General features: G+C 47.8%; 1 protein-coding gene across 1 annotated transcript; it reads left to right on the top strand.

Annotated features, from left to right (window-relative positions):
- The first annotated feature begins 210 nt into the window (after positions 1 to 210).
- Positions 211 to 27,718, top strand: LOC104485982 (myosin-IIIb). The gene is made up of 31 exons (XM_086770519.1): positions 211 to 342; positions 420 to 485; positions 571 to 701; positions 3,519 to 3,621; positions 5,751 to 5,819; positions 6,972 to 7,074; positions 7,540 to 7,696; positions 8,042 to 8,144; positions 8,407 to 8,535; positions 9,733 to 9,841; positions 10,744 to 10,860; positions 11,298 to 11,398; positions 11,852 to 11,938; positions 12,113 to 12,178; positions 12,499 to 12,612; positions 13,701 to 13,812; positions 15,249 to 15,295; positions 15,577 to 15,642; positions 15,921 to 16,040; positions 16,923 to 17,008; positions 17,255 to 17,302; positions 18,804 to 18,851; positions 19,038 to 19,129; positions 20,195 to 20,326; positions 20,663 to 20,778; positions 21,105 to 21,304; positions 23,357 to 23,446; positions 25,085 to 25,250; positions 25,583 to 25,891; positions 26,206 to 26,287; positions 27,393 to 27,718. The coding sequence occupies exons 1-30, from the start codon at positions 217 to 219 to the stop codon at positions 26,281 to 26,283; spliced, it is 3,291 nt and encodes a 1,096-aa protein (XP_086626645.1). The 5' UTR covers positions 211 to 216; the 3' UTR covers positions 26,284 to 26,287; positions 27,393 to 27,718.

The following is a 27,718-nucleotide window of genomic DNA, read 5'->3' as shown; positions in this document are numbered from 1 at the left end:
CCGGCCCCGGCCCCGGCCCCGGCCCCGGCCCCGGCCCCGGCCCCGGCCCCGGCCCCGGCCCCGGCCCCTCCGCCCGTTACCTGCTGGTCCCCGCCGCCGCCCCGCGTTCAAATGGTGGCTCCGCCCCGGCGGGCGGTCCCGGGGCGGAGCTGGAGCGGGAGCGGGGCGGGGAAGCAGCCAGGCGGCCCGGGCGCTGGGAGCTGGGAGGCGTCCGGCATGGTGTCGCTGGGGGAGCGTGGCCCGGCGGCCGGGGCGGCCGGGAACCTGGCGGCGCTGGCGGAGCTGGACGAGGCGGCGCTGCTGGGCGGGCTGCGGGAGCGGTTCCTGCGGCAGCAGATCTACGTGAGTGCCGGGCGCCGGGGCGGGGGGCGGCGGCGGCGGGCGCGCTGGGCTGACGGGCTCTCTCCCCTCTCGGCCAGACCGACGTCGGGGACATCCTCATCGCCACGAACCCCTTCCAGCCGCTGCCTCTGTACGGGAGAGAGGTGAGTCCCCCGCGGGCCCCCGCCCGCCGGGCCCCGCTGCCCCCCCGGCCCCTTCGCCACCCCTTCACTGCTTCCCCTCCACCAGGTCTCCGAGCGGTACCGGCACCAGGAGACGGGCACGCTGCCGCCTCACATCTTCGCCGTGGCCAGCCGGGCCTACCACGCCATGCTGGGCCGCCGGGGCGGTGGGCCCCAAAACCAGTGCATCGTCATCAGGTGAGGTCTGGGTGGGCGACAGGGCTGGGCTGGGGGCTCACGCGAGCCAGGCTGAGGTGAGGGTCCGACTGGTGGCCAGCGAGCTCTCAGTGGGCTCTCCCTGCCAAGGTTTCGGGTGAAGCTCGTCTCCAGTGCTGTTGGTGAGTCAAAAGCCAGCTGTGCTTCCAAAGTGTCGCTCTTCCTGACCTGTCTGCTTTCCAGACATGAGAGCGGGCAGATCGCGAGCGGAGGTGTGTGGTGAACAATGCCGGCTGTGGCTGAGCAGCGTGGCTGCTGATGCCGGTAGTGCAACTAAATGTGTTGGGTTTGCTTCTGGAGGGATGTGGCGTTGGAAAGATTGAACCAGCTCTGGTGAAAGTCATAGGGTGGTCTTCTTTGGTGAATCAACTCTTGCTGTAACTGCTATAGTAAAGGCGATAAATAATGAAAGCAACCTGTTTTCCCAAACTGGAGCTCCCCATATATAACCAAAGAGCAGCAGAAATGAAAACAGAAGCTTTTTTGCCCTAAGACCTTTGAGAATCTGGTCAGGGAAGATCTTATTGTCATGGGCAGTTCTGTACACTAGAAGTGGAAAAAAGTGGGCTTTTGTAACCAAAGAGCATACCACTGTTACGAGCATTTCACTCCATGATGTCACTGTTGTTCTGGTGAAACTGTAGGGCAGCAGATAGCATCAGGTAGTAGAGAAAGCCTCAAACAGCATCAACTAGCAGAGAAAGCATCAAGACACTCCATACCTGGTCTGAGTTTTGTAGAAAATTGTTTAAGTGTCATCTCAGTCAAAATGTTAATTGCCAATTTGTTTGATTTAATATTCCATTCCTTTCGTTGGCCCTGTGATCATTTTATCAGTGTTTTCAGTCTACATGGTGTGGTAATGACTTGCTGAATCACTGTTGAGTGTTGTGGTGGGACTGGGAGCTGACTTTGAGGGTCACCTGAGCCCCACTAGTTTATCTAGCCTGCAAGCCATCAGTGCCTGTGCCGTACATGAAGTGCTCTTATGAAGTGGTGGCCGTGGAGTCAGCAGGTGGAAGAGGTCCTGCTGGTAGGGCTCTTAGGGTTGGAGAACAGTCATAGTATTTGTCGTGGGAGATGGAAGACAAGAAAAAGTAGTCTTTGGGCGTTTGCCAAGAAGTCAGTGGTCTGATTGTTTTCTGCCAGCATTTTGTGGTCTCAGAGGTAACAGTCTGAGCTACTCCTGTTCATCTTGCAAACCTGTTAACTGGTCTATGTGTTGCTATCTCAGGAAGTTCATGGTTTTGCTCTCTGTGAGTGGTGACATGCTCATTAGTAATGTCACCTGGCACGAGCAAAGTTGGGGCGGAGAGAGAAGAAGAATTCACTCCTGCTAGACCACGGTTCATCAGAACAGCAGGGGGATGTATCAGGCTCTGCTATTCTTTGTAGTCTCTTTTGTCTCTCCAAATTAGTCTAGGAGATCGGGCTGACATGTTTCAGAGGTTGATGTTGAATGTAGCAGCTGCCCCCAGGTGACAAATGCTTATTGCAATCAAGTTGTCCTGTGCTGCCAATTCCACTGGCTCCTCTTGCCCTCTCAGTCTCAACAGATGGACGTTAGTCATAGCCTGGGTATGCTGTGGTACAGCACTTGAGTATCCTGGAGATGACTTTGCTTTTCTTCACAGCCTGAGGCAGTTAGACTCTTACAGCTGGATAGTGTTTGCAGGACTTGGTGAAGCTGTTGTGGTTGTTGGAGGGTACGAGGACAAGCTTGAACTGTGAGAGTGATGACTGATAGTGCTTTTGTGGAGGAAGGAACTCAATGAAAACCAAAAACATCTTATATACTGAGCAGGGGTGCTGTCTGGATGGTGTGTTCTCAGCTGGCAAAATGGTCTTATTTTGTTTGCGTGTATTCAGATTATGATGGTCTGATCTGTGCTTGAGATCAGGTATCTGTTGTAGTGTTTGAGGTATTTAGCCACCTGTGACACATACTTCATCCCGAGCGCAGAGCCACTGGGAGCTACAAAGCAATAAAGGCACACCAGATGCTCAAAGGTCGGGTGTGGAAACAGAGATCTGCCCTCAAGTATACCTTCATCATTTCCTGCATAATTTTTTTTTTTTTTTTTTTCTGTGCATACGCTGAAGTTCTCTGCCAGTATGATATTGTCAGCCAAGGACATGTTGTCTCACTGATTTTACATTCCCCCTCCCAGGACAGGGGAAACTGTACTTTCCAAGTGCTGCTTGTTTGACTTGGAGGTGGAGGTGCCGGGCATGTGTGATGGCAGACTGACGTGCACCACTGCCACTGTGGGTGTGCGGGCAGCTCTGTGGTGGTGCGCTGGCTCTGAGTGTGTGCAGCGCCTGAGATTTGAGATTGCTGCAGTATCTCAAGATCAGTACTCGGCTGTAGATATGAGATGGATGGGGCAAATTTCTTTGAAAAGGAAGCTGTCAGCTCCTCTATGGAGTGCGCAGGGGAGGTCGATGTATCAGATTACTTTTGAAGGAGGTTGTTTTCCAGAAGTTAGATGTATTTTTTCTTAAGAAGCAGAGCAAATGGTCTATCCAGTGAACCCCATCCAGAAGCAATGGCACGGTGTATATCTGTACTCCCTTGCAGATGGGCAAAAAATCTGCTGGGGAGGGATCAGCACCTTGTGAGACCTGCTGTGTAAAGCTGTGGTGTGAGTTTGTACTCATACGTGCAGTTTAGCTGAAAAAATTGTGAAACTCTTGGACAGGAGAACATTCTCAGGTGATGGGGCACTAAAACATAAGGGGTAGACCAACTATGCTTTACAGCTACTGGAATTTCCTTTGCTTTTTTTTTTTTGGCAGTGGAGAGAGCGGTGCAGGGAAAACGGAGAGTACAAAGCTATTGTTGCAGCACATAATGAACCTATGCAAAGGCAACTCGCAGCTGGAGCAGCAGATCCTTCAGGTAGGTCATTGCAGGATGGTGCTTGAAGAGGCAGAAGCAACACTACTGCAAGACAATTTGCATTAGGCTCAGGAAGCCTGCTCATGAATCGCCACTGGAAGTCAGGCAGCAAAACATAAGATGCATAAGAGAATCGTGGGTAAGGATGGTGAAATAGCTGACCACAAATTAGAAGGGTTGGTAGGCCAGCAGTTCTCTTTGCTGGGAATGTAGTGGTATCTTAAATGACAGAAAACTATGGCAATCGTTTATCATGTTCTCTGCAACAAGGGATTAGGGGCATTTTTCCGCATAATTTCCTGTTTGAGGTAGAACAAGGACTTTTATTAGAAGAATGAAACCTTGAATTAATGGTACACAGGGATGGAGAATCCACACAGCCTTCTGTCACTTCTCCTTGGCTGCTTATACTTACTGTCAGGCACATACTTGCTAACTGGATAACTTCATCTTTGCTATTTTCATATACCTTTGCTAGCTGATTTTGAAACATACTTATATTTTTGCTCTGAAGTATTTCCACTTGAATTACTCCCCAAGGAGCTGCGAGATTTTTTAAGCAAATTATACTTTAACTTTCCATGTGATAGATTAAGCAGAATGAGTTCTTGGACTACTTCATTTTAAAGTCTGTGTTTTCAGGTTTCCTGTAGAGCCACAGAGATCTTTCTCTGTGTGGTGGGTTAACTTTGGCTGGACACCAGGTGCCCACCAAGCTGCTCTATCACTCCCCCTCCTCAACTGGACAGGGGGAGCAAAATACGACAAAAGGCTCAGATAGCGTCAAGATAAGGACAGGGAGAGGTCACCCAGCGATTACTGTCACAAGCAAAACTGACTCAATTGGGGAAAATTAGTTTTATTACGAATTAACGTCAGAGTAGGCTAATGAGAAATAAGAACAAATTTTAAAACACCTTCCTCCCACCCATCCCCTCTTCCCAGGCTCAACATCACTCCCGATTTCTCTACCTTCTCCCCAAGTGGCACAGGGGAACAGGGAGTCAGGGTTGGGGTCAGTCCATCACACATTGTCTCTATCACTCCTTTCTCCTCAGGAGGAGGGCTCCTCACACTCTTTCCCTGCTCCAGTGTGGGGTCCCTCCTATGGGAGACAATCTTTCACAAACTTCTCCAGCATGAGTCCTTCCCACAGGGTGCAGTCCTTCGGGAACAGACTGCTCCAACATGGGTCCCCCACAGGGTCACAGGCTCCACTGGCAAACCTGCTGCAGGGTGGGCTCCTCTCTTCATGGGTCCACAGGTCCTGCCGGGAGCCTGCTCCAGCGTGGGCTTCCCACAGGGTCACAGCCTCCTTCAGGCATCTGCCTGCCCCGGCGTGGGGTCCTCCCCCGGCTGCAGGGGGATCTCTGCTCCTCCGTGGGCCTCCATGGGCTGCAGGGGCACAGCCGGCCTCACCATGGGCTGCACCACGGGCTGCAGGGGAATCTCTGCCGGGAGCAGCTCCCCCTCCTTCTTCACTGACCTTGTTGGGTTTTGGTAGCAGGCCCTGCAAGGGTGGCTTCTGTGAGAAACTGCCAGAAGTTTCCCCCATGTCTGACAGAGCCAGTGCCACTGCGTTGGCCAAGGCCAAGCCCATCAGTGACTGTGGTAGCGCCATTGTGAGAGCATATTTAAGGAGGGGGAAAAACACAGCAGCAGGGAGAGAACGGGGAGGCACAGACCTCACCCCTGGCCTTCTGTGCTGGCGGCTGTCTGCCTCAGGCCCAAACCAGCATGGCAGTGGGGAGGGAGGAGTGAGAATATGTGAGAGGAGCAGCTCTGCAGACGCCGGGGTCAGTGCAGAAGGAGGGACAGCAGTAACGCTGCTCCCGGCAGAGATTCCCCTGCAGCCCGTGGTGCAGCCCATGGTGAGGCCGGCTGTGCCCCTGCAGCCCATGGAGGCCCACGGAGGAGCAGAGATCCCCCTGCAGCCGGGGGAGGACTCCACGCCGGGGCAGGCGGATGCTTGAAGGAGGCTGTGACTGCCGTGGGAAGCCTGCACTGGAGCAGGCTCCTGGCAGGACCTGTGGTCCCATGGGCAACCCATTTTGGAGCAGTTCATGAAGAACTGCAGCCCATTGGAAGGACTCATACTAGAGAAGTTCATGGAGGACTGTCTCCCGCAGGAGGGACCCCGTGCTGGAGCAGGGGAAGATCGTGAAGAGGAAGGAGCAGCGGTGACAATGTGTGATGAAGTGACTGCAACCCCCACTCCCTGTTCCCCTGTGTCACTCGGGAGGAGGAAGTAGAGAGGTCAGGAGTGAAGTTGAGCGTGGGAAGAAGGGAGGGGTGGGGGGAAGGTGTTTTAAAATATATTCTTATTTCTTATTGTCCTACTGTGATTTGACTGTTAATAAATTAAGTTAATTTTCCCCAAGTTGAGTCTGTTTTGTCTGAATGCCTGTGCTCTGTTGTGGGAGTGTGGCATTGGTAGACCTGCCAGCTCCACTTAGAGCTGGCTTGGGCCACACTGCCAAGCTGCTTCTGACCTGAGCAGGTTCAGGAAGCAGGATAGCTTTGTTTGCTCAGTGTAGTGCTTGGCCTAATGAACCCTGAAAGACTTGACTGTCAATGCTTGTAGCCAGTGTACAAGTCCTCCACTGGAGACAAAGTTCACTTCAGTCCAGGTGAAAGTGAACTTTCCAGGTTGCCCTTGGAAAGCCTAAAGGTGATGGTGAAGAAATAGTAAGCATCTTATTTGGTTCCTGTGGATATATTCCAGGACTAAGTTAGCCATTTTGGGATTACAGTGTCATGCTGTAAAGCTGTCTTCAGCAGGCTGCCCAGGATATACCCTAAAGAATCATTCTTTGAGTCAGCAGTCATTCTTTGCTCAAATGTAGAAGAATTACCATTTCACCTTGTTTACAGCCAATTTGCCAAAGTGGTCTGATTGTTCTGTTAGTTTCTTTATAACTTACTGCCCTGACCCTTATGCTATCTACAAATTTCAGTAATTATCTTGCGTACATCTACTGAGTGCTATGTTTACCTTGTTTATGTTTGTAGTATAGCAGTCAAAGTATGTGATACCATGTCAGATGCTTTGTGGAAATCTGTTATACCAACCTTATCTTTTAACAGATGAGTCAGTTATCTTACTGACATCAAGTCAGTTTGATTGTGCTTATTTTCAGTAATCTCATGCTGCTTATGCTTTGTTATATTTGCCTCTTTCAGTTCCTTTTTCCAGCATAAGATAAAATAGGTGCTCTTGAGTACTCATGGAGTGGTTCCTATTGCAGCTGAATGCTGAATAGTAAATGCTGAAGTTAAACTTTTCCAAGTAAGTTAGATTAGATAACTTAATTTGAAGAATGCTGTTTCTACTTGCTCACTTGTTTTAGGTAAATCCGTTGCTTGAAGCTTTTGGCAATGCCCAGACTGTGATGAATGACAACAGCAGCCGCTTCGGAAAATACATACAGCTGCGTTTCCAGAAGAACACAGGTAAATTCACGGGCAATTACTAGTTTGGGGGATGGTTAGGCACTGGAGGGAGTGGACTTAGTAGCCAGAACTTGTGGAGGATGAAATTTTGATGCTTGACTCCCTGTGGGAAGGGTGTGTAATTAAGTAAAACCTTATAGCAACCACAGCTGTAGCATAAGGCCTGGGTTTGGACAGTGTGAGAGTACAGGAAGGATATGGGGGTGATGGTGCAGGGGAGGTATCAGTACTCTGTGGTGCCAGAAGCCTTGGTTGCTGCTGAAGGAGGTGAGCAGACATCTCTAAGATGATGGGAAGCATTGGCAAGCCCATTTCCAGAGTGCTGGGCAGCCTAGAGAGTGTTATACACAAGAAAATTATGTTAGACATTTCCACGCTCCTATCACCAAATAAGAGATGCAGGACAGCTCGGTCAGCTTAATGTCCCCAGGTGCAATGTTTACCCTGTCACCTTCTTGTGTGCAGTGCGAGGTGCAAAGCTGAGTGAATACCTGTTAGAGAAGTCACGGGTAGTGCAACAAGATACTGGGGAGAGGAATTTCCATATCTTCTACTATATGTTTGCTGGACTCTCTTTGAAGGAAAAGGAGATGTATGGGCTACTGGATCCTTCACTCTACAGGTACTTCAGTGGCAGACCCTAGTTTAGTCTTCATGATGGGGGATGGAGGGGAAAGAAGCATAATGGAGCCTATGCCTCTGCTCTGTAGCTCTCTCTGTGGAGCCTGGTACAGGTAAACAAATGATTAGAAGCTGGAGTGGGATCTGAATGGAGCTACCTGAAGAGATCTTATGGGTCATCATGGAAGCTGGAAGGTCTGGAGTCTCTTCTTTGCTGCATTTCCTTGGAAAAGTTTCTTTCCCTTTCACGTCTCCACTGCTGCTCATCTGCTTTGTCCCTTTGGGGTAGGACTGACTTGCTGTGCTGATTGTGTGACAGTTTTGTATGGGATATACACTTTCTCAGGTACATAAGTGGACGATTTGGTACACAAGATGTAGCTCAGCATTGGAAGAACAAATACCAAGAGGTGTGCAATGCCCTTGACATGGTGGGCTTCCAAGAACAGGTCAGTTCTGGGGTCATTTAATTTCAATCTGTGTCCTGCAGGCATAGGGTTTATTTCTGGCTGCTGTTTTGAGGCTTAGTCCTATTTCTCTCCTCTCTGGATTTTCCATGTTGTTTCCAAACCACCCAAGTCTGTCAAACTTTGTGTAAAGCCTTTTCGCACAGGCTGCCTGTGCCTTTCCCTCACCTCTCCAACTTCTGGGGCCTCTGGTGTGTATGTTAGATGCTGATAGGTTTTCAGTCACCTTTCTTTTGTGTTTTAGGAGCAAGTGGACATGCAGGCTATCTTGGCTGGTGTGTTGTCTCTGGGCAATGTGACCTTTGAGCCTGAGGAGAGCAGTGGGTCTGTAAAAGTGAGTGAAGCCTCCCGGGGATGGCTGAAGGCGGCAGCGGTGAGTCACAGGACATGACAGAAACCTTATGGACTGTGTGACTGCCAGAGATGGCAGAGAACATTTCTGCCTCAGAGTGTAAAGGCTCCTGAAGAACAAGGAGTTTTTCGAGAAACACGCAGTATGACTGCACAACTGCACTCATGTTCACTGCTATTCAGGCCCAAAGAGATACTTCCCAGCTTCTGTTTCTTGTGTGTCTAGAATCAGTGTCTTGCATATGGCAATACCACATGTGCCTTGTTGACTTCATACAATACAAGCTTTTTAAAATTAAATGTTGTATGTTACTAAGTGTGGTGATGCCTTGGAGAAATTCAGGTGTGCTGCATCTGTACACTAGCTCTGTATTTTCGACAGATCTCCTCCAAGGATACTACCTTAACTGCTATCAATTTTTGTTAGTTATCCAGAATGAAACTTTCTACTATTTTGCATGAAATTATCACAAAGTAAGAAGTATATATTACTCAGGACCATTCCATTCTTATTACATGGGATGGATACGTTATCCTGCTTTGTTAATAACAAAGAACAGAAAAGTGCTTTTTCTGCCTTTTCAGTGTCTTTTTATTTTGACCTGTTTGAAATCTCAGCATCCTTGATTTTTTGTTTCACTCCTATCTCTCTGACTGTTTCCTTGCTACACCATACCTGAAAGAATCACCTACATCTGTTCAGCAGCCAGCTTCCTTTGTCTTCCTTCTTAAAGCCTGCTTCTTGGTTTTTGTCCACAGGAGGGGAATTCCTGTTAAAGCAATCACTGAAGGGTTCACTTGTATCTGAGTTCCCTTTGTTTCGTGGGTTTGTGTGACTGATGTCTGCTGAAGGTCAGACACCTCAGCACTTGCACAATCACTTCGATGTGGTGCTGTTCAACAAGTCATTAAACCATTCAGCAGGGACTGGTGTGGCTCCCAGAGAAGGTGAAAGGTGGCAGCACTGAAACAGAAAGCATTTCAGAGAGAGCGCAAGAGTGAGCTTGGTCACTGCAGGGATAATGCAGATCTCAGAGCCCGCATCTGACTCCGGTGCTGCGAGATGTTAACAGTAATACTTATCTTACAGCAGAGGTCAAAGGCCTTAATGAGAATCAGGACCCCATTACACCATGTGTCGCACAGAAGCAAGGACATAAAACCCCCAGAAGTAGAATAAGGGTTTACTATTCACTGTCCTCTATTTCCTCTCTCCCAGAGTCAGTTTGGAGTCCAAGAAGATGAACTGTTAAAATGCCTTATTTGTACGATGTCAGTGACCCGAGGTGAGCAGATTCAGCGTTTTCACACCCAGCAGCAGGCAGAAGGTAAGAAACATAATGAATTGCAGATGTGCTGGCTGGAAAGACTGACCCGTATTTGATGGAGGGGTATTCCCACACATGTGCAACTTATTGAGAACAAAGTTGTCTGTCTGTGCCCCTTCATTTCTCTTGCACAGAGGCACGTAGTAAGTGCAAGGTCTAAGAAAAGAAAATAAACCAAGATAATCTGAACAAAAAGGTTCAATTAAAATAAAAGATTTAAAAATAAATTTAAAAAGCATTACATTCCAAGATTTCTGGGTCATTCCTTAAAATAATGAAATGAAAAAACTGGAAATGGGGAATTAGCTAGTTCTGTTTCCCAAATATCGTGTCTTGCTTCTCTTTAGACAATAAAATGTACATCTCCCATCATGCAGTATGTCATGTTGATTTGGTCTCCTTGTTCTTAGATGTCAGCAAGTTCTCCATCAGTTATATCCTCCTCTTGCCCACAGTGTTTAAACACTTTGCAGCTGTGGGCTGGGAGGAAAAGAACCACTCAATTTTCCAAGTACAACTTGGAGCCTCTCACTTGGTTTAGCAGAGGGGATCCATACTTAGTAGACCTGCAGAGGGGAAAGCAAGTCTCTGGATATTCTAAAAAGCAGCTGGACATTTTTGGAAATTAAATTTTCAATTTCAGATGGTCTCACAAGTGCCTTAGTATGCCATATCTGATCTTGTAGAAAGATTGTGAAGATTTCAAAATGAAAGAGCTCTGTGTGAGCGTACAGAGGGCAGGGATGATCAGACAGGTATCTAACGTTGATCTGATCTTTAAAATAGCTTCATAAACCACTAGACATTGTTGCTAGAGGTGAATGTGTTGAGCCAGTTTCTGTGCTTTGTTCCCTGCTCTCCTTGGAGCCCTTCAGTGAGCTGCTGTTGTTCTCTCTTTGCAGATGCTCGGGACTCCATTGCAAAGGTGGCATATGGCCGAGTATTTGGCTGGATCGTTTGCAAGATCAATGAGCTGCTGGCTGAGAATGTGGATCCTGAGGTGGAACTGAGGGAGATAGGTGAGTTCTGCCAGCCTTGCTCCTGTTCTGTCCTCAAAAGTGCGTCCCTCAGCCACAACGAAGGAAAGGCACAATAAGAGGTTTCACAGAGATTGCCTGCAGAGATCCATTATCAAGACATGATCATGTTGGAGATACTAGTCAGCAGCATGAAGTCTGTAGGGCCTTGGCCAACTTTGAGCAGTTTGTTGATCTGAAGCAACTGTGAGGCTGTAGTTCTGGGGCACTCTGGCTTTGTAGAATCAGGGATGAGAGTGAGGTTTCTCCTAATTAGTTCTCCAGGCGGGATTACGGGAGAGGTGCTGCTCGTGCCTTGACTGGGGTCTCCCTGTGCCACAAGAGCTGGGTGATGGGAGATTTAGTTGTGTGCTGGTGTACGCAGCTATCTGCAGGGATGGTCTGCAGGCTCCATGATGTGCTCATCTTTCCACTTTTAGGTATCTTGGATATTTTTGGGTTTGAAAACTTCGCAGTGAATCGTTTTGAACAGCTTTGCATAAACTTGGCCAATGAACAGCTGCAGCACTTCTTCAACCATGTAAGTCTGCTATGGGTGATCTTGTCTTGTGTGGCGGAGAAAGCAGAGCACTGACCTACCTGGCATATGAAAGAGAGCTTGTGGAAATGCAGGTCTGTTACCTGCAAGGGCAGAAATGGTGATTAGTGAAGCAGGGTAGAGAGCAGCAATCTCTTCAGCTGTGGCAGGGGAGCCAGTGGGGCAGGGAAGGAAGAAGTAGAAGGGTCAAGCAGTGACCAAAGTTGTCAAAGCAGGGACACTTTCAGTCTGAGAGGTGTTCCTGCTTTATGCACCAGCATTAGTGAGTGACAGGCTTACAGATGAACATGCAGAACAAGAGTTTAATCTTGGGCCTTTCATGCCAGGGGTGAGAGAGTCATGCCTCTGTCCTTTGTTCAGGGTGGGAAGGAAGATGTTTAGAGTTGTCTAATCATGTTTGCTGTGTGCTCCAACCTCTTTTTGTCTCTGTTTTAGCACATTTTCCAGCTGGAGCAGGCTGCCTATAAGGAAGAAGAACTGCCTTGGGAGACTATCATGTTCAACAATAATGAACCTATTCTGGTGAGTGGGAAAACTGACAGAAGAGAATTGCTCCATCCAGCCAGGAGAGGAGTCTTGCTCTTTCTGTCATGGAGAGGAAATGCATCCAGGAAGAACCTCTTCAAAGGATGGTGTAGGTGAAAGTGGATGCACTGTACTGCTTTAGATATGTGTAATGTGTCTTCTTTCCCGCAGAATCTGCTCCTGGCCAGGCCACTTGGGCTCCTGTCTCTTCTGGATGAGCAGAGTGCATTCCCTCAGGTATGCATGAGATAGGGGGCAGAGAAAATAGCGTGGGCAATGCAGCAATATATCTCTGGGCTGAAGAGAGAGCTCTTATGTTGGAGTGTGATTTTGAAGAGTAGGATGAGCGGAAGTGTTCCCATGTGTGACTGATGAGACAGGACAGCCAGATCAGGGACAGTGTAATGATATTGGCACCCCTGTGGAGAGTCAGAGAGTATAGTCCAAAACTGCTGCACAGCCAAGGCCACTTCCAACACTTTGTTTTGCTTCCATGTACCCTAATCAGGTCTCTGTTGCAGCTTTATCATTTGATTATGAAATCCACTTTCTTTCAGGCAACTGATAAGACGTTTGTGGATAAACTAAACAGCACCTTTAAGGGGAATTTACACTTCCAGCCAGGCCGAGGCCGTGTTTTGAGCTTCAGCATTATTCATTATGCTGGGAAGGTAGGTACTGTTTCCAGGAAGGATGCTGTTGTAACCTATGTAGGAGCAGGGAAATGTATTGCTTGATAAGTAAGGCTTTAATGTTAAGGAGCCTGTGCTCTGATGATGATATAATAGAAGTGATGTGTTCCCAAGGAGTTGCCTGGGATTTCAGTAGAAGGCATAGGAAGATAAGACTCCTGAGAAAACTGGGGCTACCTCTGGGAAGCACAGGGTATTAGAAGAAGCTACTGTACTCATCATCATTCTATTGGACCTCTAGTCTTAAAATAGTCCTGTATAAAATAAAAGCCCTGCATCCACTGTGCAGTGCCACAGGACAGTCTAAAGGCTTTACCTTTATCTGTTGGGTTCCAGAGTATGGCAGTCACTATTTTATTGCAAACACTGAGGAACACAGTGAGAGCAGCCTGGTAATGAATGTTTTGAAAGTGGAGGCACTTAGTTATACATTTAAGTGGTATTTAAGCAGCTTGGAGTTCAGGAATATTACATGTAACCTTACTGCCACCAATTTTGAAAGCATTGGCCCAAATATGTTGAATTAATTGGAGGTAATTTTGGAGCAGGAGCAGAATGACAATGCAAGACATTGTAATACGCAATCTCACTATTGTTGACTAAGTTATTACTTGTGACATTCTTTATTACAAAATTAACACCTAACAAAGAAAGGAGAGTGGCAGGCTGGAGATGAGAAAGGAAGGGAGCAAGAGAAGCAAGGGGGGATGCGTGACAATAGGATGGAAGCCTATTCAAAGGGAAAAGGGGGAGAGCAAGTGAAAGAGCGAAGCATAAACTGAAAGTAAATGAAACTTCATAAGAAGGGAAAGCAGAACAAGAAAAGCTGGATGTCTCAGTGTTATGCTGCACTCCTGTGGTTCTAATGCCTCAGTACCATCTGCAGGGTTTTGCCCTTCAGGATTTGCATCTGACTGGGGTACATAAGCATTTACAGAATTCACTTGTGAGCCAGCATTCAGAATTCATGTGCAAGCCAGCGTGCCTTCAGTTTAATAGTGGAGGTGGCTTTCACAGCAAGCCTGTGAGCACTGCTGGCCTTAATGACTTGCTGCCCTTTCCCATAGGTACAATATACTGCTGGGGGCTTTCTAGAGAAGAACAGAGACACCTTGCCAGCTAACATCCGTGGGCTTTTCATCAACAGTGTCACCCCCTTGCTCAGTGTGCTGTTCACAGGCAAGTCCCTCTGCTATGATAGAGCATCCCACATGAATCAAGGCCACCTTGGCAGGAGTCAAGTGTGGGGATGAGGCTCGTGTGCTATGAATGTGTTTCACAGCTGGCAGCCCCAGAGAGACTTTGGGAGGGCTGAAGTCTGGAGTGGGGCTGCTGGCATATACCGAGCTGTCGGAGCTGTTTATTCTCCCGTGGAAAGCAAGGCAGGTTGTATCTCTTCAAGAGAATTATCCACTGCTCAGATGTCTCCTGTCAGATCAGATACCCCGTATTCTCCAGGGCCAGTGCAGGACTGTTTCCATTGGTCGTTTCTGTACGTTCTATTCTTGTCTAGAAACGAAGCTGGACAAGGTCATAGCTTGTACCTGTTCGCACTGGAAACAGAGTGCAGTAAAGCCACAAGCAATGAGTGTAGAGATTATCCTTTCCAAATACATTTTGTTTTTCAGGCACAACTTGTTAAAAAACTCTGAAGTTGTGCATTATTTCTCTCCCATCACTACACTCCCTTTTTCCAGTTATTGATAAGCCCTCAGAGTCTCCAAGGCTTCTGTGAAAGTAAACATTTAAAGAAAAGTCAGGTGGATGCTTCCTTGGAATTTGTCTGGTTGAAGACAGTGCCTTGATGCAGAAGTTTGGGTGGTTTTGAGGGTTTATTTTGTCCTGTTCAGTCCTTGCCACTTTCTGGGATTTACAAGTAACTGATGAATTTAATTTCTGTTCTCCACTATGTTTTTCTGCTCTTCTGCTCAGGAGTATCTTCCTTCATTACCACTTCCATGCTGTTACTGAAGGTACTTAGTCTAGTCCCAACTCTTTGAAAGTGCATAAACACCAGAGATAACCTGTTCTCAGATTGGTTGTCTAATCTTGGGCAGCTGGTTCTAGGTGGTCCTGCTGAGTAAAGGGGTTAGCTCAGATAATATCCAGAGGTTCCTTCTGATCTTAACCATTCTGTGATTCATGTGAGACCATTGCATCAAGTGTGTGCAAGACTCATTAGATCCTGCAGTAAATTCAACTTCCTTGAATTTTTCATCTTGTCACTGAATTAGTTTTAAGCTATCTGACTTTATGTAACCTCACATATTGGCTGATGTAGGTGAGCTTCCCATTTGCTATCTGTACTTTTTTTCTGTGTTGGATGCCTTTTGATGACATTTCTTTTGAAGGTCATTTGGGGTTGTTCAATAACCTGATTGCCTTGTCTTTTCAGTGGCAGAAAATCATATTGCCTGCATTATATGCTTCATGTGTTTGCATTTTCTTGTCACTTTCTTTAGCTCTTTCCTTGTATTTCCACATGATGAAACCTAATGCCCTGTCTGTGATTCAGTATTTGTAGGGAGATTTGTGTGTGAAGTGATGTTTCAATGTTCAGACATAGTTGATTGCAAATAAAGCTACAAAATTAACTATTGTCTCTGTTCTTCCAGCCACTATTTCCAGGACAGGGACACTGATGCCTCATGTGAAAGCCAAGGTATTGCACTTCAGGTCTACATGGCAATCAATAAATGATGGTATAGCTAGCTGATATTTATTGTTTGAGAAGCTGGCTAAAAACAAGAGCAGATAGGAATCTGCTTGCAACAAATTGGCCTTTGTTTTTTACCATGTTTTCTTCTTGCTGCTACTGATATGTTTGTCTTCTTCCCCTGAGGTCTATTCTCTCTTTTTTTCTGCCATCTGCTTTCCAGCATAGTTCTTTGGATGGCAATCAAGTATTCCTTCCATTCCTTCCTTTTGTGGGTCTGGTTTCAGGTCCAACCAGGAGCAGATGACAAGTTCAACAGCACACGAAAACAGTCTGCCGGAGCTCAGTTCCGGGTAAAGTATTGCTGCCCTGCAGTGCCCCTTGAGATGAGTGCAGTTATATTTTCATCTGAGCTTCTAGGCTGCTAAGCATAGTTAAAGCATCCAGCATATAGAGAGGGGTTTTTCTGGGTGCCAAGCACAGCTGATCATGGTGGGAGCGACCTGTTTGTTGTCAGAGCCTTGGAAGTTGCAATGTGTTGGGAAAACAGTTCTCGCTGCATGATACTGCACTCCAGGCTCTGGCAGTGCTTTGGCTTGCTAGACTGTTGATCTTTCTTTGCCCTCACCAGCATTCCCTGATGGTGCTCATGGAGCGGATGTATTCATCCAACCCACACTTTGTGCGCTGTATAAAGCCCAACAGCCAGAAGGAGCCAGGTGTGGTGGACAACCAGGTGGTGCTGCAGCAGGTGAGGAAACATAGTGTCCTTTACAGATACTTCTGCCACATCTCAGGAGGGAGGGCAGACCCTACTGAAAGGCTGTGGAGATAGCTGGAAGCTAACTGGTCTGAGTCTCCCCTTGCAAGAGAAAGAGTAGGCTCATGTTTCATGCATGTAAAGGTTCTGGGAACTTGGTTGTGACACAGACTGATAGGTCCAGGTTTTGCAATCTTAGTTCTCTCATGTTTCTTTTTCATTAATACAATAAGTTCTGCTTGGCAGGTTAGGATTCATCTTTGCATCTCCTGGATAGGGACTGGTACAGACAGTAGTCCAGAAAAAGTGATGCTTCCCAGAGGAGACTGTTCTCACTCGTCAGCCAGGGCATCTCTGAATAGGAGCCAAGATGGAATCTCTTTGGTAGGAGCTGAAGTGTGCTGATATAACCGTCTTTGGGTATTGTGTCAGGTTCTGAGATCCAGACACTTTAAAGAAAACTGAAAATGACAAGAGGAGTTCAAAAGGCTCTGTGGCCTGTTTAATATATATAAGAAAGGACAGGATTAAGAGAGAAGTTCATCTGTGCCTCAGAGTACTTCTTTGTACAGATTTGGAAGTAAAAGGCTATCCTCTAAGGGACAGAGGCAAAGCAGTACCCAAGGCTGCAAGGTGAGGTTATTTCAGTCATTGGTTTTTACAGTTTCCAACTTTTAACTGAGACTGGTTAATCTTCAGAGTTACAGGATGTGGTAAATTCAGTCTTTAACCAAGGAAACACTTTGAGAAAGAAACTTTTTTGTTTTTAACTAGAGAATTTTAGGGCTGGTGAAGGAATTTCTGGCTGCAGAGGTACAAACTGGTGTCCTAATGACCTGTTTCTATTTGTTTGTCTTTGTGGTGCTGCTTCAGCTCCGGTACAATGGGCTCCTGGAGACAATCCGTATCCGAAGAGATGGTTTCTCCTGGAGACCCTCATTTGAGGAATTTGCTGAAAGGTATGTTATAAACCTCTGAATATTCCTTGTTAGATATTGCTAGGGAAGCAACTCTGGTAACCAGATATGGGCAGGGACTGAAACTGTCTTTGAAGTTCACATGCCTGAGATCATGGGGTTGTTTGCTGTGGGAGGCCAAGTGAGAAAGACAGTGATTTATTGTTGTTTGCTGTAAGAGTGACTTGGATCACCTCAGCATGTCAAGGATGGAGCTCTTACCTTGCTGAATTTATTTGTTTTTCACAGATATGGAATTCTTCTAGTTAAACCAGATGTTTCCTTCACAAAAGAAAGGTAGGAACCCCTTCTTTGTTACGTGGAATCCAGTTTGTTCTTCAGATACTTTTGCTCTCAGCACAGCAAACTGACTAAAAGAAACAAAGTGAGGATCTGGTTTTGTGGTAGTGGGGAACACAAATTCCTAGACAAAGACAGTAAGTATTTAAAAAGCATTTGGTATAATGATGACTGAAATAAAGCCTTGCTATCCTGTGGAATGAGAACTGGCCAATTTACTCAATTTATTGTGACCAATTCACAATAATGGTCAGGGGTGTTCACGGAAATCAGTATGGCAGGGGCTCAGCGCCGTTGACAGGTGCCTCTCCAGGCTTTTTCGTGGTGGTCTCATGGGAGATGAAGAAGATAAAGACCATACTGAGCAAGCAGCCAGCACTAAATGTCTCCCAGGCTAGAGATGATGTTTCTGGTCCAAGAATTTTTTCTGTGTAGAAGCATAATATACCCCCAGCACTTTCAGAACCTGACTGTTCCTTACACATATAAATGACCCTCCAGCTCTGCAGTCTTACCCTGTCCGCCTTTTAGTTCCTACACCTAGAGCAGCAAGCAACTCCCCACCTCTTCTTTTCAACTTTCCCAATCCCTCCGTCCTGCCATAGTCAATTGTGACTGATAGTGAGAATGAAGCATGTAGGGCAGCCAGCTGATTTTTATATTTAATCTTTTAAGAAAAGGATTTGACTGTTCTCCTGGAAAAGTTCTCTTGTGGCAGTAGCTCCTCCACTCTTCACAGAGCTTTCTTGAAGTTACTGATCATACTGAATTAATAAGAATTGCAAACCCTGTTGAGACCCAAGTCAAGAGAGAATCTCATGGATGAAAGAAAGATGATGGTAGACAGGCAGCATGATGTGTTTTCAGACACAAAAATCATAGGAAGCCTTTGAGAAAATAATTACCTTGGATATAGATTCTGGTACAGCAGCAATTGGCTGAGATAAAAGGAAAACCACTTTGGCTTTGCTATGTGAGATATTAGCAAAAAGTGCCACTATAGTTTCACAGCCTGCATTTGCAGGCAGAGGGAGGAAGCTGCTTGGTTGGTGCAGCTGGAGTATTGCTTTCAGTTCCAAGTGTTGGGGGATCTTTCTGAGTGACTCAGATTTTATCACTAGAGTCTGCAAAATGAAACTAGAATTGGAAAACAGACTTTCTCCTGGAAGTCTTGCTGTGCTGACCTTGCAACTTGCGTGCTCCAAAGAGCTTGGAAATGAAATGAGCAAAACCAGTTCTGAGAATAAAATAGGCTCTGCAGAATTGCCTCCCAGAGAGCTGAACGAAATCTGCCTCTAGGAAACCATTTGCTGATGTTCTTGAATGTGATCCTAGCTGTACCTGAAGACTCACCACAGATTGACAGCCAATTACCGAATATGATTGGGTGACAGGGAACAGATGATGTAGTGGAGAATTGTTGAGGCACATTCTCCTCCTTTATGTACCTAAAACCACTGGCTGCATGGTGTTCACTTGATTTTTTCCTTTCTTTCAGCTGCTTGGAGATACTGCAAAGTACAGAGCTGAGAGGCTGGATATGTGGGTAGGTGTGGGTCACTGTTGCTAGGAATGAAGGGCCTGAACTACAGAGACTTCATACATGTAGACTGTTATCTGGTTGTCCTCAGGGACAACTTTGTGGCTGTAGGAAAGGCCTGTGCAAAAGATTATTGGATGCAAGTTTAGATGAACTGATTCTCACTGCTTGTTTCTCTCCCCAACTTCTCAGGAAGTCACGACTTTTCTTTAAATATTGGCATCAGGAAGAGCTGGCAAAGTATGTGGAGCGACTGGAAAGAGCAGCAGTTGTCATACAGAAAGGTGAGCACTGCAGTTCAGACCAGGGCAAGGAAAAGCTTTTCTCCAGTCCCTGCTTCACCATTGCACCTTTGCAGATGACAGAAAGGCAGGCCCAGTGCTGTCTGAATGTCAAGGCCCTGTGGAGTCAGAGCGCTTATTGCAGATGCCCGCCTCCTCAGTGCTCATCCTCAGTTGAGGAGAGCCGTCAGACAGTGTGAGCCATGGAAAGGGGAAGCACATGTGCAGAAGAACTAAGCTGAGCAGGGCAAGCACATGATTTGGCTGCATCCTGAGGTCTGGCTAACCATCCTCTGGAGTGAAGGCTTGTTTGTGAGTGGTGTTGAACTGAGGAGAGGGAGAAGATGAGTGAAGCAGATCTCCTTCCTGCTTTCAGAGACAGGCAGAAGGGGAGGACGTTTTGGTTTGGTTTGGTTTTTTCCTTTCCTTTCCAGGTAGCACCTGCTCTGGCAGCCTGTTTCTCCAGAGTAGGCACTGTGGGCAGTTTGGTACTTCCCTCTACACAGGCTCCATGAGGACTGTGCAACCAGGAGGAGGAGGCGGCTGACACCCTGCCTGGTCCCTCTCTGTTGTACTCTTCTGTATGGTTGTTGCACTGCTGAAGCATCTGAGCAGCTTCCAGCTATGCTCCGCACAGTATGATAAACATCAGACTGTCACATGCTATGCCTTGTTCTCATCCATGGGGAAGATGCGTGGGTAGTGGGAAATGAGAGGATGCAGCTTTCAGTTCCTGTGCTTTACTGCCTGGTAGAGTAGGCAGGATAATGCAATGTCTCTGATGCTCCTCATGAACCTTACAATGGCTGCTTATGGAAAGGGTTGTCCTGTGGGCCAACACCAAGGAAATCCTGTCTCCATCTCAGTGTCTGAAGGATACCAGGGAGACAGATGGTTAACAGAGGCCCCTCTAAGAGACTTTGTTTTTTTAGGTATCCTGTGCCTTGGCATTAGAGATGAGAGCTTAGATCTGTAATTTGATTTTTTTTTTTTTAATCCATTGTCTTTCTGGAAGTGACAAAGGCATGAAGAGCATTTTTTTCCTAACCACAGCTTTTCTCTGAACAGTTTTCAGGGGATTCAGATACAGGAAGAGGTACCTAAAACTGGTGGCTGAGCTGAGAGCTCAGGCGCAGCGGCTACAGGAGGAGGCAGAGAGAGAAAGAAGCCGGCAACTTGCAATGGAGGCAGAAGCTCAGAGTGAGTTGCTCCCACTCCCACTGCCCCTGTGCATGGCCACTCATGCAATGATCACCTTGAAGTGCTGTAAGTTCAGGTGGTGATGGCTTGCCCTTCGCTCTCGTGAGGCTGAGGGCTTCACCAATGCAGTGGGCAGGGAGATGCCAAAGTTTCTGCCATTTGAAAGTGCAGCTTCCTCTGTGGGAAGCAGGAGCAGCATGGTGAAGGTCATTTGCCTGGCTATGTCTTTTCCATGCACTCCGTGCAGGAGAGCCTGTCCTTATCCTGGGCAGGTGGAGGATGGATCTCCTGGATCTTGGATCCTAGACTTCATCTACTTCTTTCCTTTTGTTGCAGAAAGAATCTCTCTTCCAGTCCCCATGCCACGAAAGAGGCACCCTCAGCCTTGTCCCCATCCTCCTGATAAGCCACCACAGCCACCAGTGCCACGGCCACGCAGCAAACTAACAGAGGTAGTGATACTGGCTCTGCTTGGCGCCCCTTAGCCAGGTGTGCTGGTTCCCTGCACCTTCCACCTTCTGCATGCACATGTTCTCCTGCATGTGGTCCCAGAAGAACGTTGTCATTCTTGTTATGAGAAGTGAGAGTCCTTTCCTGCTGTGGTTAGTTAAAAAGCGTGGTCAGGACCTTTGAGGAACTGAAAGCAACATTTCATAGTTTGTGACTGATCCTGTCTGAAGGGACTTAAGAATAAGATCACTACTAAAGTGATCCCTTCAGAGGTCCCCTGCCTTTGACCTTGCTTTCATGCCCACTTTCCCCCTCTCCCCACTTTCAGTCCACTCCTTTTGATAACTTCTTGGACCCTTCTGTGCCTCGCCCTGTTCTGAGGACAGAGGAACAGACTGGAGAAGAGGCAAAAATGAGGAAACTCAAGAGAGGAGCAACTCTCCGCTGGTTCAAAGAGACACAGGCTCAGAAGGTCATGCAGGATGATGGGGCCTTTCCAAGCTGGCTGCATGGGATGATCAGCCGGAGGTGAGTACACTGGCCACACTGGCCACAGCTTGGTCTGTGTCAGGCAGGCAGGAGCTGCCATGTCCTTAGGAGGACTGTGTAGGTTGAATCTGCCAAGATTTGCCTTCTTAAGGCATGGAAGTGACCTGCATAACCTTTCACTTTTAGGCTGTGAGCTTCAAGCCCTTAGGGGAAGCTTGGAGGTCCCCATCACAGAATGCAAATGCTGAAACTTTACATGGGTCCAGGGGAAGATTCTGGAAACTCATAAGAAATAAGTCCACTGTGAGTTCCTAAATACAGATCCTGTGCAGGGAAGGGAGGCTGGAAAAGTACTTGGAGGGGAAATGCATGCATGTGTTTACCCTGTCGTGGACCATTTGCAGAGACATGGTGTGGAATGAAGATGAGTTTTTCGTCTGACTCATTATGACTGTTCTAATATCTCTCAGTTTACGTCTGGAGGAGACCTCAGTTTACAGCAGGAGAATATATATTTCAGTATACCTTTATTTTAGAAAGTATTAAGAGAGGCTTTAGTGAGTACCCAAAAGAAAAATTCCCTCAAAGGCCCCAGATATGGGAAAAGGAAGGCTTTTTGTTGATACCTCTGCACATCTAAGGAGAGTGCAGCATAAGTGGAATTTGTATCCCTTTAGGCTGTGAGAGACATCCACAAAGCCCTGCCTACTTATGGAGTTGTTTACAAGACTATGAACTCTCAAGCTTTTTTGGGAAAAGCCTTTATTTAAATGCTTGAAATTTTGCTACTCAGTATGCCTCACACTTCACTCTCCTGGCTGAGCCAAGCACTACTTTCCAGATAATCAGATAAATGCTGATTATACCAATGATCAATATGAGCAAGACAGTGGGGTTAGCAGGTAGACATCAAGAGTTTCTGGCTATAGTCTCCCCTGCATGCAAATTAATCTGTTGTGCTGCATGCTTGCTAACTGCCAGTGTCCCTTATTTGGTGGGACTTGTGTGTGGGCATTGCTGCCAAGTGTGCCTGTCATTTGAACACCCTTATCATCTTGTTCCAGTTTTTAACTTTTTTTTCTGTTAAAGCTGCAAATCTCCTTCAGTCTTATTAGATCACAAGTTCCTGAATCTTGTCAGCTTGTCAGTGTGAACATTACTCAGAGACATTATACAGCATGTTAGCCTAGTAAAGGACACTACAGTAGCTGATAACTCCCTGGTAGCTGCATTTTTTTTTCTTTTTTTAAGATAATTAACAAGGCACCCACCTGCATTAATGCTTTTGTCCACAGATCCAAGAATACAGGAGAGGAATTAGTGCCTGGAAGAAAAAAATATTTGAGTTCAAATACAGGCTAGCCATGAGCACTTCAGAATGAAGGATATAGCAGATCCTTCCCAAAGACACTAAAGATTAGATACTTTTAAGGTGGTGCTTCCTGATGCTGGATTTAAGTCTCCGTACAGTAGTGTAAGCTCAGACTCATGTAACAGAGCATCCAGAGCAACCCCAGACTGCACTGGTGATTTGCAGTCACCTTTAGCCTGGAGCAGGGCACATGACAAGCACAAAGTGGTGCTTTGTCTGCTGGGCAGAGATGGGGAATACCTCCTTCCAGCAGGAATTTTAGAGAGCCAGAGTGGTGTAATCCAAGTTGGTGTTTTTCCAAGGTATTTGGCTTACCTTGTGCTGAGCACCGCTACCCCACAGCATCCTGACTTCTTCTGTCAGCCCTGGAGCATAGGAAATGTACAGGTGCACAGCCTCCTCATCTCAGGGATGCTTTGTAATGTGCTCTGTGCTGGAAGGCAGCTGTTGCTGTTGCACTAATCAGATGGCTGGAGCAGGTTTGGAGCAGCCCTGCTTGGAGAGGCTTTGGTTGAGAAGAGTGTTGTGCCTCCTCAGCCTGCTAATGCCTCTCTGCACCACCAAGCCTGAGTGAGGAAACTTGTAGCTAGGAACAGGGAGGGCAGATGCTGGCCTCCCTGTGGACTGTGAGCACTATCACGGTAGCACGTAAGCTGGGATGGGAATCCCTGCACAGAGGCAGCTGCTTGCTGTCCGCTGAAAAACTTTTCTACTTTCAGGGAAGCTGAAAACTTGCTGATGGACAAGCCTTTGGGTTGCTTCCTTGTTCGGATCAGCCAGAGCCGACCGGGCTACACCTTGACATACAGGTAGGTAATGAGCCTTGCAGAGAAGGAAAAAGAAGTCCTAAACTGGGCTATGCATGGCTGGAGGAGCAAGCCTCTACAGAGGAGTCCAGTGAGGATGGTGCTCAGCGTCTCCTGTTGTGGGTGCCTGAGACAGTTTGAAGTAGCAGACAGGACACTGCAGAGTCTGTCTCTTGCCAAAAACTGGATCTATTTGTGGATGGGTTGCTGCAGCTCCAGGGGTGCACGTCTTGCTTAGGCTGTGCTTTATGGCTGTATGGGCAAATCAGGCTGGAAAAAGCAATGACTGGAGCAGAGAAGATGAGTCTAGAGGAAGGCCTGAGGGGAAGCAACTGGAGTGCTACAAGGGCATGGTCTTTGTACAGCCTCAGGCAAGGAGCAGTGCAGAGTTCTAATGTGGACAACAGGCATGGGAGACAGTACAGCCTGCTGGGGTTTGGATCCAGCTGCCAGTGTTCTGTCACTGACTTTGGAGAAATTGCTGCTCCTCCAGCACCTACAGCGTGTGACACCCCAGCATAGTTCATCTCCTGCATCTTTGTGATATTTGTTATTATGGCTCCTGGTCACATCTGGCCTCTTGAGGCAACAAGTGCAGAAAGCAATTATTGCAGCCTCATAGAATAGTTTAGGTTGAAAAAGACCTTCAAGATCATCAAATCCAACCATTAACCTAGTACTGCCAAGGCCACTGCTAAACCATGTCCCTAAGCACCACATCTACACATCTTTTAAATACTTCCAGGGATGTGACTCCACCAGTTCCCTGGGCAGCCTGTTCCAATGCTTAATAACCCTTTCAGTGAATAAATTTATCCTAATATCCAATCTAAACCTCCCCTGGCACAACTTAAGACCATCTCCTTTCATCCTATCACTTGATACTTGGGAGAAGAGACCAACACCCACCTTGCTAAGATCTCATTTCAGGTAGTTGTAGAGAGCAGCATGGTCTCCCCTCAGCCTCTTTTTCTCCAGGCTAAACAACCCTTGTGCTCCAGACCCTTCACCAGCTTCATTGCTCCTCTTTGGACGCACTCCAGCACCTCAATGTCTTTCTTGTAGCACAGGGCCCTCACCAATGCTGAGTATAGGGGCACGATCACTTCCCTAGTCCTGCTGGCCCACACCATTTCTGATACAAGCCAGGATGCTATTGGCCCTCGTGGCCACCTGGGCAAACTACTGGCTCACATTCAGCTCACTGTCAACCAACACCCCCTGATCTTTTTCCATCAAGCAGCTTTCCAGCCACTCTGCCCCAAGCCTGTAGTGTTGCATGGGGTTGTTGTGACCCAAGTGCAGGACCTGGCACTGAACCTTGTTGAACCTCATACAGTTCACCTCAGCCCATCGATCCAGCCTATCCTGATCCCTCTGTAGACCCTTCCTACCCTCCAGCAGATCAACACTCCTGCCCAGCTTGGTGTCATCTGCAAACTTACAGAGGGTGCAGTTGATCCCCTCGTCCAGATCATTGATAAAGATATTAACCAGAACTGGCCCCAGTTCTGAGCCATGGGGAACACCAGTTGTGACCAGCCACCAACTGGATTTAACTCTCTTCACCACAACTCTTTGGGCCCAGCCATACAGTTTTTTACCCATGCTGTGACTATTTCTGTCTGTCCATCTCTCCAGGGGTGAAGGCCGCTGCAGACACTACATGATCGAGATGCAGCCCAATGCACGCTATGTCATCCTGGGGGAAGACCGAGCTCATGCCTCGCTCACCGAACTGGTTCGATATCACCAGTCTGTGGGCATCCAGCCTTTCATGGAAATACTGACTGTTCCCTGTAGGCAGGTGAATGTCAAGGGTCTGCAGCAAAAAGGGGATGAGGCATGAACTGCTCCCTGAGCAGACAGAGTCACTGCAGCAGCGTCTCTCTTTTGGGTTCCTGTTGAGGGTGTCCCATTCTGGCCAAGCAGCTTAGCCTCTTCTGCATGCACTAGGAAACATCACTGGCTTGGCACTGGGGAGTCTTGGGGTGGGGGAGAGATACTGGTGGGTGGAGGGCACCCCCCTGCCCCCAAAATGTCAGCAGTGGTCACAGCTGGGTATTTCTCTTTATTGTGCTGTTTGGGGTGTGTGGAGGGTCTGCAAGCCACTGCTGAATCTACTCCTCCCTCTCTCAGAAAAGTAGTGAGAGTTTGGATTATGAAGATCTGGAGTGCCTCAGGCTGGGTCTGCCAGCAGCCAAAGGGGAGACACCTCCAGAGGAACAGCCCTGCCCTTCCAGGCCTTCCACCAGCAGACCTGCTCCACAGTCAGGAGCAGCCGCAGTTCTCAGACACGTGTGGTTCAGGAGGACCAAGAGTTGCCAAAACCAACAGAGCCTGGACAAGAGTGGGACAAAGCCAAGCTCAGACAAGGAGAGAGGCAGCCAACGAGCCTTCCCTCGCCTCCACTCTTCCATACGCCTGGCGATGCAGGAAATCCAACAGGTGAGCTAGGGCATATCCACTGCCAAGCCTTGCCGCCCATGGCCACTGTGGGACACGGGGAGCTGCCCTACCTGGGAGCAGGAGAGAGGAGGCTTCCACAAGTAGTGCTAGGTCTCTTAGCTCCTGGGTCACAGGTTTTATTTGGTGGTCTTGGGATCAAGACAGTGTTCATTGGAAGCGCCACACTGGGGGAGACCCTGGGAGATGCTTGCTGAGAGGCCTAAAGAAAAGTCCACATCAGAAGGGGGTGTGATGTGGCCAGTGTCCCATTCACTGCTCCCCTAACAATGCTGTCTCTCTGCTTCCCACTGCAGTTCTCTTCCACTCCTGTGGACACCTCCGTACAGAGTTGCTGTCAAGCTCTCAGCATTGAGGATGTAGAGCCCAAGTGAGACGGTAAGAGGAGACAGCACACAGGAGGGCAGACAGCAATTGCAGGTTCGCTGGGAAATGGAGGAGCAAAGAAGCTCTTCCCATCCTGCACCACCTTGAGCATCTCTTGGCCACCAACTACCTAGAAATAGAGCAGGAAAAACAGAGGGCAGCAGCCAGCTTCCATTCCAGGACTGCAAAGATACCAGGAAAAATGGGGAAAATCAGCATGAGGTTGGCTTCCCAGCACCTGTGGTGCACAGTGTGCTTGCAGTACAATAACAAGGCTGCTGGAGGGAGCTCACAGTTTGATAGAGGCCTGGGGCCGGAAGAACGAGTGCTATCAGAAAGCATATCTGCACGCTACAATAGTCAGCTGCAGTGGCTTAATGTGGAGAGAGGCACGCATCAGGAGTGGGTGCTGGGCAGAGAGCCCTGGAGGGTAGCAGAGGCAATGAGCTGAAGGAATGGCTGAGAACCTAAGAGATGGCTGCAGTCTGTGAGGACTTTAAACAAGGTCTCAGCAGCTGGAAACAGCTGGTTACTGAGGCTGTAATTACTGAGCGGATTCTGAGTCAGCTGGCTATGCCCAGTGCATTAATTGTCTGAAGATTGTCTAGCAGATGAGCAGCACCCCCTGTGCAGCCCGTGGGTAAATCCCTGTCTCATTCAGTTGCTGAAGGCAGGGGAAGGAGTAGTGGTGCTGTTGTACACCTCCGGAAAAATCTGGATTTGTGTCAGCTGGGCACGGAGAGGGATCAGAAGACCATGCTGTTGGCTGCAGACCCACTGCAGATCCAGAGCAGCCTTGCGGTGGGATTGCTGAGTTCCCTGCATGGTTCCGCTCCCAGGAATCATGTCGGAGCAAAGCTTTTCTGCTGGGGCCTGTCTTGTGTTCCTCTTGATGACTGAGAAAATCCTCTCCCTTAAGTGTTTAATTCAATTGCTCCATTCCTGTACATGAGTATTGATGTACCCAGGGGGTGCTCCCTGCCTCTGAGATTGGGCAGAAGAAAGGCAAAACGTGTGGGATTCGCATGGACGACTGCAAGCATGTCATACTGGGGTTGCTGAATGGAGCCCTCTTTTTATGTTCTCCACTGAGTTGTGTTTCTTGACTTTCTTGCAGGTCAAAGTGGCTCAGCCCTGTCCTCTTCCACTGCTGCTGGGCCTTGCCTGAGTGAACATATCCTGACATACGGCAGCCCTTTTTCCTTTTTTTTTTTTTTCCTGTTTTTGCTGCACGCAGCTGGCCCTGTGCCTTTAGACAGGACTTCTACAGAAATAAGCTTTCATCAGCACTCAGGCAGTTTCAGTGGCTGAGACTGCAGTATCTGAACTGGTCTCATCCTTGCAGAGAGGAGAGGCTGGGAACAGTCACACTCTGCACAGACCCACGGTGCTTGAGAGCCTGCATGTCAATACTTCAGTGTGCCTGCAGACCCCTCGCTTTGC

This window comes from Chlamydotis macqueenii, chromosome Z (assembly GCF_036417535.1).
Source record: "Chlamydotis macqueenii isolate bChlMac1 chromosome Z, bChlMac1.mat, whole genome shotgun sequence".
Lineage (NCBI taxonomy): Eukaryota > Metazoa > Chordata > Aves > Otidiformes > Otididae > Chlamydotis > Chlamydotis macqueenii.
This window is presented reverse-complemented; position numbering and strand designations above follow the sequence as displayed.

Bases quoted from the DNA above. Each gene is read 5' to 3' on its own strand.
- LOC104485982 (XM_086770519.1), top strand. From the start codon at position 217: ATGGTGTCGCTGGGGGAGCGTGGCCCGGCGGCCGGGGCGGCCGGGAAC. The intron at 343-419 runs GTGAGTGCCGGG...CCTCTCGGCCAG, and splicing joins TCCTGCGGCAGCAGATCTAC to ACCGACGTCGGGGACATCCT. The intron at 16,041-16,922 runs GTGAGGAAACAT...GTGCTGCTTCAG, and splicing joins ACCAGGTGGTGCTGCAGCAG to CTCCGGTACAATGGGCTCCT.